The following is an 11345-nucleotide window of genomic DNA, read 5'->3' on the forward strand; positions in this document are numbered from 1 at the left end:
TACAACTCCTTCTCAGGTTCTTTTTTTTTTTTTAAAAGATTTTATTTATTTATTTGAGACAGAGAGAGCACATGAGAGGGGGGAGGGTCAGAGGGAGAAGCAGGCTCCCTGCCGAGCAGGGAGCCCGATGCGGGACTCGATCCAGGGACTCGATCCAGGGACTCCAGGATCATGACCTGAGCCGAAGGCAGTTGCTTAACCAACTGAGCCACCCAGGCGCCCCTCAGGTTCTTTTTTTTAGGGAGCCCTTAAATGTTGGGATCCCCCAAAGTCCTTTTTTTTTTCAACCCCCCAGTGACAAGGGGGAGGGATTCTCGTGAGGGTAGAGTCTGGAAGAGTTCTGACAATGGGGCGCTGAGGAGTGAGGCTGGGTGAAGCGGGGTGGATAAGGAGAGAGCTATGAAAAGCCCGAGGCCACTGGTCAAGGAGGACAGGTGCTGCCGAGAGGACTTGAGCGTCTGTGACATGTCGTGGGGTGGAAGACTGGAGAGAACGGGAGGCGCGCGCCGGGACCAGGCAGCCTTGCGCTCAGGAGAAAAAAGCGCGCGCTCGTGAGCGCGGTGGCCTCTGTACGCCTGCGCCGCCGTTGCCGGGCACCCGCCGGCGAAAGGACAACACAGGCAAGGGGTGGGGGCCGCGGGGACTCCGGAAGGCCACCCTTTACCCGGAAATGGTTGTAGAGGAACATGGCGTTGCTGGTGCGAGTCCTTGTGAGTGAAGGAGTAAATTGCTGCGGTCGCCCGCTGGGCCCCAGGGTTGGACTCGGAGAGGGCAGGGCGGGAGAAACTGGAGGAAAGTGCAGGAGGGGAGCTTGTGCGGCAGCGAGGTTACGCGACCGCCTCTCTTGCGGTGAAACTGAGGCAGCGTCCTACTTCCCCCTACCGTTTGGCTGTGGCTTCCCCCGCTTTGGAGGAGGGAGAGAGCGACATCGGACCTAAATTTGGCGAAGTTTGCTTTTTCTTAGTCACCTCATGCGACCTCTTTCCCGCAGGGAGTGGCAGCACGTGGGGGCACTGATTGGAGTGTCGGGAGACCTGGGTTCTAGTTTCTCTTCTGTCACTGATGCCCAGTGTGACCTTGGACGAGTCACTTTCGGGCCTTTTCCCGGTAGGAAAAACGAGGTTAATCTGCAGTCCCTTTGGTTTCTGAGGTTCTCTGGGTTTGTTTCCGAGATCGGTGAGACGATTCGTAACTGTACAGTTAAGTGGAATACTGTTATAGGTTGTTAGGTTGAAAGCTGCACAAAAACCGGGCTCAGATCTGTCGTTTTGACTTTGCCTAGCACAGTGTATGGCACATCATAGGTGTTCAAGAAATATTTATTGAAGGAATTAATGAAGTAAGGAAGGAAGGATTACTAGACTGCTTAACGGAAACTGTTGCACTTGAGATTCAGTCCTTATCCTTCTCCATACTCTGACATCTGGGAATTCAAGGAGAAAGTGAGCAGAAAAAGGTTAGGAAGATACAGAGCTCAGTTACTAATCATTGAGGGATGGAAGGGTTTATAATTTTAGTGAGTCTTTCAAAAATTGGGTCAAGGACATTGTTTTTCAGAGCAGACACTTTCCATTCCTGCCTCTGGCTATCTTGTGAGTTGTTATTTACACTTAACGTTTCTGATCTTTTTATATATGGTTTACAAGGACTGCTGTTTTACCTCTTGTATTTCTTGTCAGCCTAGCAAAGGCTGCTCAGTAAGTGTTTGAAGAAGAATAGCTCATTTAACTTACAGAAAGATTCATTTGGTGAAGTAATTGTTGATGCCAGGGCAGAAGTTGATTCAGATTTGAGAACTGCTGTTGGAAATGGCAACTAGGATGGCCTTATTTAGTTTTTAAGGTGGGTATGTCAGGAAAAAGGTAAAAAGTTTATTGGGCTGTACATCCGAAATGAATACCTTGATTTGTCTTGGAAGTTAGTGGCTGTCCCAGATATATTAAATATTCTTGCCCCCTGAGTGTGTGGACTGTTGCAGGTTTATTCTTGGGTGGTAGCGTCCATTGAAACCACCTAACTGCCCTCTGTTAGTCAGATTTTTTTCCATTTATTCCTTTCTGTTCATCTTTTTAGATAAAAACCAAGTTTAGATAAGGAAAGTCACTTTTACTTTTTTAGGTTTTAAAATCACTTTCACTTTATACTGTGATTGTTTAAAGGCCTCTTATAAGATACAATCTCCCTTAGGACTAGTTGAAAGTGGCAGTAAACATGAAAGCAGCAGATATTTATTGAATACCTATTCTGAAGAGGCATTTGCATTAGGTGCTGAGGAATTCACAAATGCAGGCAATCTACCTGTCTAGGAGTCTGAAGAGCCTTGGTTGAAAGTTTGGCTCCATTACTTATTGTGAATGTGGCCTTGAGCAAGTCATCTAATTTCTCTGAGCCTCAGATTTTCTTAACAGTAAGTTTGATAGGATTGATCAGAAAATCAGTTGATACAGGTGACCTTTAAGTGCTTTTCTTCCCTTCCTTTTAGTTTAGCAACTGTTTTGAGAGTTTACTACATTCTAGGAGCTATCCAAGGGACTGAGGATGAAAAACATACACCTTTCTCTCAAGTTTATAATCTAATAGGAGAGACAGAAAAGAGAACTACTAATACAATACTTGAAATGCTGTGATAGAAGTCTGTACCAGGTGCTACAGGAGCAGAGTAGAGACACATCTAGCCCAGCTTGAGGATAAGCATCCATCAGGGACAGATGCCTGAACTAAATGAGAGCACTAGAGAATGGGAGAGAGCATAGAAGAGAAGCATTAGCTTATGCTACTAATGCCAGACAACCAAGAACTGTACGTGAATCTTTGGCTTGACTCAGGGACACTTATGGGGAAATGGCAGGAGAGGAGTCAGGGCCTTGTGTTTCATGGTTAGGATTAGAGGTTTATCCTGAGGCAGAGGGGAGCCTTTGAAATATTTTAAGCAAGGGAAGATTTATTTTTAATAGCGTTTTTTCCAAATTTTTAATATTTATTTATTTATTTATTTATTTATTTATTTATTTTTCAAATAATTTTCAATTTGAAAACAACCCGATCTTCATTTTCAAGTTGTTCTTATGCCTATAATATAAACCACTAAGGTACTTCTATAGGGTGAGACCCTGAGTCTTTCAAGTGGACTAAGGGAGGAGGTGCATCATGGGTAAGTTGCAAATGCACACTGAGGAGGTTTGAATGGTGTGCAACCTCATGTGAACTGATAGCAGCCCAGTGTCCAGGCTGGTTTCCTGTGGTCCCCCGTTTGCGCCTGGCCCTGGAGACTGGGTTCTAGGACAAGGTTATGCACTCCCTGACCTTTTGTGACTTGTGCTGCAGATAAGTAGTCTGTGATAGTCATGTGTATATATTGCTTGGCATCATCTGTCATGCTGTAGATGGCATTTATGTCAAAGCTTCTGTTTTTAGGGCAAAAAAGTTTGTTTTTAAAGGTTTTTTGATACATTTATTTTTTTATTTAAAATTTTAAAGTTAAAGAATAATTGACATACAATAAGTTGTACTTATTTAATTATACAATTTAGTAACTGTTAACATAGATACACACTTGAAAAGCTGTCACCACAATAAAAATAATGAACATGTTTCTCACTCCCCAACATTTCTTTGTGTTCTTTTGCAGTCCTTTTCTCCTATTGTTCTCCCCCTGCAACCACCACTGATCAGGGGAACACTTTAGTTTCTTTTCTCATTTTTTATTTTATTTTTAAAAATTTTATTTATTTATTTTTTAAAGCTGTGGTCTTTTTAATTTTATTTTTTTTAAAGTAAGCTCTACACCCAATGTGGGTCTTGAACTCATGACCCTGAGATCAGGAGTTGAATGCTCTACCAACTGAGCCAGCCAGGTGCCTCTCTTCTCTCATTTTTAAATTGAAATTTAAAAATTTTATTTTGAAAGTATAAAAAAGTTAAAAAAAAAAAAGAAACTTATCATTGTAAACTCTCATACTCACTATTAGATTTTTGCTTTAATAGATCCCTGTAGCAGTTGTGGATGGATCAGTCAGAGGGCTGAGATTCAAGTCCTGGAGGCCAGTCAGAAGCTACTCAATCCTGGAAGAAGTGAGGAAGGCCTGTACTAAGAGGGAAAAGCGTGGTTAAAGAGGAAGGGATGATTTCAACAGGTATTGAGGAAACCATCTACAGGGCTTGGTGAAAGGTTAGATATTGAGGGTGAGGGAGAGGGATGTCTTAACAGTGAGTCCCCGGTCTGCCTTGGATGACTGAGTTAATATAGCAGTGTCCTTCACTGAGGACTCATATTCAGCTGAGAAGAAGGTGGTGTTTTGTTGTTATTGTTTTTTTTAGTAGCTAGAGAGTTGGTGTTCAGGAGAGAGTAAGGAAGCTGAGATAAAGGTTGTAGTTGAAATAAGACGTTGATATTTCCTGGGCAAGAATATAGATAGCTAACATTTTTAGGGCATTTATCAGGGTGCCCTGGGTGGCTCAGTGGGTTAAATGCCGGACTCTCGATTTCAGGTAATTCTATGTTTAATTCTTTGAGCATTTGCCATTTTATTTTCCACAGTGGCTGCAGTGTTTACATTCCCACCAAGAAAGCATAAGGGCTCCAGTCCAGTTTCTCCACATCTTTGCTAATGCTTGTTATTTTTCCTTCCTTCCTTCCCTCCTTCCTTCCTTCCTTCCTTCCATAGTGACCATCTTTTTTTTTAGAGAGTGTGGCTTCCTTCCTTCCTTCTTTCCTTCCTTTCTTCCTTCCTTCCATAGTGACCATCTTTTTTTTTTAGAATGTTATCAAATTATATATTTATGCATTGTGTGCCCATCAGCATAGATTTACAATTATTCTTTATGCAGTTGCCTTTTAAATTAAAAATAAAAATGTAAATAAAAAATAATTATAAACAAAAAATATATTCATGCTTTATTTTTTATTTAAGTAGTTACCTTTATCAGTGTACTTTATTTCGTCATGTGGATTTGAGTTACTGTAGTGTCAGAGGTCTCATTTCAGCCTGATGTTTTCCCTTTAATATTTGTTGTAGAGCAGGTCCGCTGTTGACAGATTTTCTTAGTTTTTGTTTATTTAGAAAGTCTTAATTTTTCATCTCACTGCCTTCTGTCTTCCATGGTTTCTGAGAAGAAATCAGCTGTTAATGTTATCAATGATCTCTTATACATGTTGAATAGCTTTTCCTGCTTTTAAGATTGTATGTCTTTGTCTTTCAACAGCTTGATTATGATATGTCCATTTATAGATCTCTCTGAATTTATGCTACTTGAGTTAGTTGAGCTTCTTGGATTTCTAGATTGATGTTTTTCATCAAATTTGGGATGTTTTCTGCCAGTATTTCTTCAAATATTTTTCTGTCCCTCTATTTCTCTCTTGTTTTTCCGAGACTCCCATTATATGTTGGTACATTGGATGGTATACCATAGTTCTCTGAGGCTCTGTGAATTTTTTTTTTCATTCTTTTTTCTTTCTGTTCCTTAGTATGGATAATCTCAGTTGGCCTGTTCTCATGGTCACTGATTTTCTCTTCTTCAAATCTACTGTTTAATCCCTCTAGTGAAATGTTTATTTATTCTTTTCAACAGAAGAATTTCTATTATTTATTTATTTATTTAATTTATTTGTCAGAGTGAGAAAGAGAGAAAGAGAGAATGCACAAGCAGGGGGACTGGCAGGCAGAGGGAGGGGGAGAAGCAGGCTCCCCGCTGAGCAGAGAGCCTGACATAGGGCTTGATCCTGGGACCCTGGGATCATGACCTGAGACGAAGGCAGTTGCTTAACTGACTGAGCCACCCAGGCGCCCCAAGAATTTCTGTGTTTTAAAAAAATAATCTCTCTGTTGATATTCTCTATTTGGTGAGATAGCATTCTTATACTCTGCTGTAGTTCCTTAGACATGGTTTCCTTTAGATTTTAAACATTTAAAATAGCAGGCTTAAAGTCTTTGTCTAGTTTGTCTAACATCTGAGCTTCCTCAGGGACAGTTTATTTTCTTTCTTCAGGGACAGTTTCTATCAATTTTTTCCCCTTTGTATATGGACCATGCTTTTTTGTTTCTTTACATGCTTCATACTTTTTTTTTGGTTAAAAATTGGACATTTTATGGGGCGCCTGGGTGGGTCAGTTGTTAAACGTCTGCCTTTGGCTTAGAGTCCTGGTATTGAGCCCCGCATTGGGCTCCTGCTCCACAGGAGACCTGCTTCTCCCTCTCCCACTCCCCCTGCTTGTGTTCCCTCTCTCACTGTGTCTCTCTCTGTCAAATGGATAAAATCTTTTTTTTTTTTAAGATTTTATTTATTTGACAGAGAGAGACACACTGAGAGAAGGAACACAAGCAGGGGCAGAGAGGGAGGGAGAAGCAGGCTTCCCGCTGAGCAGGGAGCCTGATGTGGGGCTCAATCCCAGGACCCTGGGATCATGACCTGAGCCAAAGGCAGACGCTTAACGTCTGAGCCAACCAGGTGCCCCGGATAAATAAAATCTTTAAAAAACAAAACAAAACAAAAAAAACCTGGGCATTTTAAATAATATAATGTGGCAACTTTGGAAATCAGATCTGTCCTTTCTCAGAATTATTATTTTTCTGTTTAGTGACCTTTCTGAATTCTGTAAAGTCTGTATTCTTTGTTGTGTGGTCTCTGCTCAGTTAGCTTAGTGGTCAAATAAAGATTGGAGACTTCCTTAAATACTTGGAACCAGTAAGTCTCCTGTTTTGTTTTTTTTTTTAAAGATTTTATATATTTATTTGACAGAGAGAGAGAGTTAGTGAGAGCAGGAACACAAGCAGGGGGAGTGGAAGACGGAGAAGCAGGCTTCCTGCCGACCAGGGAGCCCACTGTGGGGCTTGATGTGGGGCTCAATCCCAGGACCCTGGGATCATGACCTGAGCCAAAGGCAGACACTTAACAACTGAGCCATCCAGGTGCCCCATCGTCTCCTGTTTTTTTCTGAGGGACTCTGCACATGTTGGGGCACACCATCAACATTTTGCAGGTTGTTTAACATCTCTGTCTTAAACTTCACTTCCTAAGAGCCTCAAGGTCAACCAGAGGTCTCAGGTCTTTTCTGTTCCTGTACACAGCTCTGTGCATGTGCATGGCCTTCAGATTCACAGGAATATGTCAGACCTTTTCAAAGCCCTTATGAGCTCATTCTCTTGCTTTTCCTTTTAAGCTTTTTTATTAGCCTATTGTTTTCCCCAAGTATTATCCACTACCTCAGGCAGCCATGAAGTTAAACAATTGCCTCTATTTGTTTTCAACCAACGTTCCTGGGGGGGCACGTTTTTTCATATTGGATGAGTTCCAGGACAGCCTTGCAAATGAAGTCTTCCAAAGAACTACTAACAGATCAAATAGTGCTAGTGCTTTGCAAATAAAACTTTAAGGAGCATCAACCCCATTCAGAAGTCAACTTTTCTCCAGAGAAGACTAATTCTTTTTAGTGAATATTGCTATTTTGAAACCAAACCTGGATGCTAGATGTACTCATTACCTCCAGGACCTATCAAGACAGGGATACGAAGTATATGTAAGTGTATACACATACATAAATACACATCTGTTTCTATATTTATATGTATTAAAAACTCATACCAATTATTCTAAATCCATCCTAGTACCACAGGGTTTATTGTACTCTTCTGTCTTTTCATATTTGTTAACTCCTTTCTCTAATAGAAACCCTTAATATTTGTAATAATATATATGCCTATTTGCTCAATCTTAATGTATTTACTGATTTGCTCAAGTCTTTCCCAGATTTAATCAGTCTTTTAAAGCTTAGATTGGACACCCCAACAAAGTGGGAGGAGGCAGAGTATTCAGTAATTATGAACATTCTCTGCTCCTGCTGTCTGTGTAAGTATCCTATTGTAGCATGCCACTTTGTAACTTGCAGGCAGTTTGCTAAGGTAGTGTTTGTCTTTCGGATTATGGAATTGAATTAGTATCCATGGTATTCAGAATATAGGAGCCAGTGGACCTTTGCAGAGTAGTTTTGGTGACTATGGTCGATCTTCATTATTCACAGATTCTGTATGATTGAATTCATTATACTTGCTAAAATTTATTTGTAATCCCAAAATCAATACTCATGGCACTTTTGCGGTCATTTATGGATATGTGCAGAGGAGTGAAAAATTTGAGCTGCAACATGAAAGTTCCTAGCTGAGATAGATACTCTAACTTCTTATTTTAGCTCTTATACTGTAAACAAGTATCCTTTTCACGGTCTATTTAATGCCATGGTTTTTTTTTTGTATTTTTGTGCTTTGTTGGTGATTTCCCTGTTTAATATGGTCCCCAAATGTTAGTGCCATTTAGTGCTATCTAGTGTTGCTAAGTGCAAGAAGGCTGTGATGTTCCTTACAGAGAAAATTTATGTGTTAGCTAAGTTTTGTTCAGGAGTGAGTTACGGTGCTATTGGCCATGAGTTCAATGTTAATGAATCAACTATATATGCATATATATACATATGTAATAAGATAAGATGTCTTTAAACAGAAACACACAAGGTTATGTATTGATTGGTTGATGAAAATGTGACTGGAGGCTTGCAGAAACCTAAGCCTGTATTTACCCTAGGAGCAATGGTTCAGTATTTACTAACTCAGTGTTTGTGTGCACTTTATAAAAGAACACCTTGGGGAATAGGAGAATAGACTCCCTGTAAAGCCTTTTCCACCTCATGAGTAAGCTGAGGAAAATACTATGTATCTTAAAAACCACATGCGGCAACAGGCTGGTCAGTGGACTGATTAAGGTATAGTTGAAAAATTAGTCTGTCAGAGTATTTTGAAATACAAATGTAAAATCACCAGCAATTTACAATACGCACAGGAAATAAAAATGTGAAACGTCTTTAAAATTTTGGTTTTGAAGTGTTGGTGAGGCAAAAAGACAATAAAACCAGTTCCCATTTAATTATGGTGTATATATTATCCTAAGTTAATTTTAACCATTGGAAATGGCTATAAATGTTTTCCTAAACTTGGGAGTTGAGGTATGCTAATTGTTATAGGCCTAATATGTCAGTATCTGTAAGAGGGAGAGAAATACTTCCACAGATTTATATTCATTTATAAATATAAATCTGGGAGAGGTACAGAGGAAAATGGGCCAAATAGAGTCAGTAGAACCAGTACCTGGAGTCTGGGGAGACTTCTCGAAGCTAATGAGCTCATGGGTTGGGTAAGAGGGAAGAAGAGAGTCCCAGAGGAACTGACCAGAAGAGGATTAGCTTGTGTGGAGAGGAGCAGTAATTCCCAAACCAGGGAATCTGAGTCAGGTTTTGGAACTGCTGAATCTCCGGAGAATACAAGGCAGGGTATGTAAGTATAAAGTTGAGTCTAGAAGGGTCCAGTTGGTAAAGATCAGGTGTTTAAGTTTGACTAAAAGGGCACTTGGAGGCACTGCAAGCTTTTGAGAAAGGGAATACCAGGTTCAAAACAATCTTTTAAGAAAATGGTTCTTGCTGCTATGACAGTTTGCTGTGAAAAGAGAAGCTTATGTACATAATTCAGTAACAATTGTTAAAATGATGCTTTTTTGTGTGTTTTAGATTTTATTTATTTATTTGACAGAGAGAGAGTGAGCGAGCACAAGCAGGGGGAGCTGGAGAGGGAGAAGCAGGCTCCCCGCTGAGCAGGGAGCCCGATGCGGGACTCGATCCCAGGACCCTGGGATCATGACCTGAGCCAAAGCCAGATGCTTAACCATCTGAGCCACCCAGGTGTCCTGTGTTTCAGTGTTCTTGAGGTGCTTTTACAAAATGATCCTTGGAACACTCCTGTGAGGTAGCTTTTATTATTCCCACTTTACGTAAGGGAAAATGGAAGTCCAGAATATTGAGTAACTAGTTCAGGGTCACACAGCTATTTAATAACTGTCTTGGAATTCAAATACCCTTTCTGCTGCACCTCAGTTTCAATTAAGGGTTTGGACGAGAATTGTTGTTGTAGGATTGGAGAAGGAAAGAACAGAGCTGATTGCTTCTTTCTTCTAATCAGAACTGATTTAAAGTATTGGCATAAAACCAAGTAGAACCAAAATTCTAGAGAAAAATTTTGTTGACGTGGGGAAAAAATATGATGAAATTCTTCAGAAAATCTTTCAGAAGTTTGTATTGTTCCTACTTGTAATTTCCCATTACTTTTCTTCCCCTGCTTTGGGCTTGAATCTGCAGAAGTTTATCCCATATTTACATTTTTAGGAAAGGAACATCTAACGTTGAATGATTCTGGCAAATGATTCAGTGTTAATAAACAAAAAGCCAGTAACTGTCTCTTATTTGAATATTATCCCAACAGATCAAATCTCAGCCGAAATAATTGCTATGAGGAACCTGTGCATTGTACAGGGTAAACTATTTGTAAAGATCCTATTAGAATAGCTGAGTTTAAACTAGCATCCAGATCTTTGGCTCCTAGTACTGTAGTTTATGTGTGTTTTTTTAAATTAATTAATTTTTATTTATTTATCTTTTAGAGTGTGTGCACATGCGTGTGCACATGAGCGAGGGTTGGGGGTGGGGGGCAGAGGGAGAGGGAGAGAATCTCAAGCAGGTTCCATGCTCAGCATGGAGCCTGAAGTGGGGCTCGCTCTCATCACCCTGAGATCATGACCTGAGCCGAAATCAAGAGTCTGACGCTTAATTTACTGAGCCCCTGGCAAAGGTTTTTAGCAGGTGCCCCTGACAGAGTGTTTTTAAACAATTTATGTATCCAGTTCTCATTGTGGCCCTATAAAGCCTATAGGTCAAGTAGAAAGAAACCCTTGGATCCCTCAAAGTTGGTTCCTAGAATAGAGATCTCCAGTACTGTGTACATGAATGTCATTTATACAGTGGAATGTATTTCAGGTTTGTAAAATAAAGCAGGCTTCTCATTTACAAAACGGAGCTCTTCTTTTCCCCAGCCTAGTCTTTTACTTTGGCCGAGGCCTTTCTGAGGTCATTTAATACCAGAGGGGAAAACTGAACTTCAATCATAACTCTAACAGCCATTTAATCCTCCTCTTTTGTTTTGGAAATCAAATTGGCCTGCTGTGTTTTCCCACCCTAAAAATTTCAGCCCTAGGTTCTTCATCCTTTTGAGGATGATAATGATCCACACGGCTTACTATAAAGGGATTCTGTAAAGATCAGACAAGTCAGTGTTTACAAAAAGGCATTGCAAACTCTTGTTTAAATGATAACCTAATTGTAAAATGCCTGAAGTCTGCTTATTTTGTTACTTTCCTGAGAGGGAACCATGTCCCCCTTTTTGAGTCAGCCATTACTAGAGTTGTTTTGGTTCATGGATCAGGAATAGGCAGGGGTTCATCTTATCCTAAGAGAGATGAGCATGGGGAGGTTTGGTCCT

At 40.4% G+C, this 11345-nt stretch overlaps 1 protein-coding gene across 5 annotated transcripts in view; it reads left to right on the forward strand.

Moving 5' to 3' along the window:
• Positions 1-576: 576 nt before the first annotated feature.
• UQCC1 (ubiquinol-cytochrome c reductase complex assembly factor 1) overlaps positions 577-11345 on the forward strand; it is a 91597-nt gene continuing 80828 nt past the window's right edge. For 2 of the 5 annotated variants that reach the window (XM_081832913.1, XM_081832916.1), the window contains exon 1: positions 577-710. In XM_081832913.1, coding sequence (XP_081689039.1) covers positions 687-710 — 24 coding nt within the window. In that variant the 5' untranslated portion in view covers positions 577-686. Of the gene's footprint in view, positions 711-794; positions 1108-11345 lie in introns of those variants that run through there. The other 3 variants (XM_081832915.1, XM_081832918.1, XM_081832917.1) reach the window with 3 other exon arrangements.

Source organism: Leptonychotes weddellii, chromosome 10 (genome assembly GCF_054177405.1).
Source record: "Leptonychotes weddellii isolate Sample4059 chromosome 10, ASM5417740v2, whole genome shotgun sequence".
Lineage (NCBI taxonomy): Eukaryota > Metazoa > Chordata > Mammalia > Carnivora > Phocidae > Leptonychotes > Leptonychotes weddellii.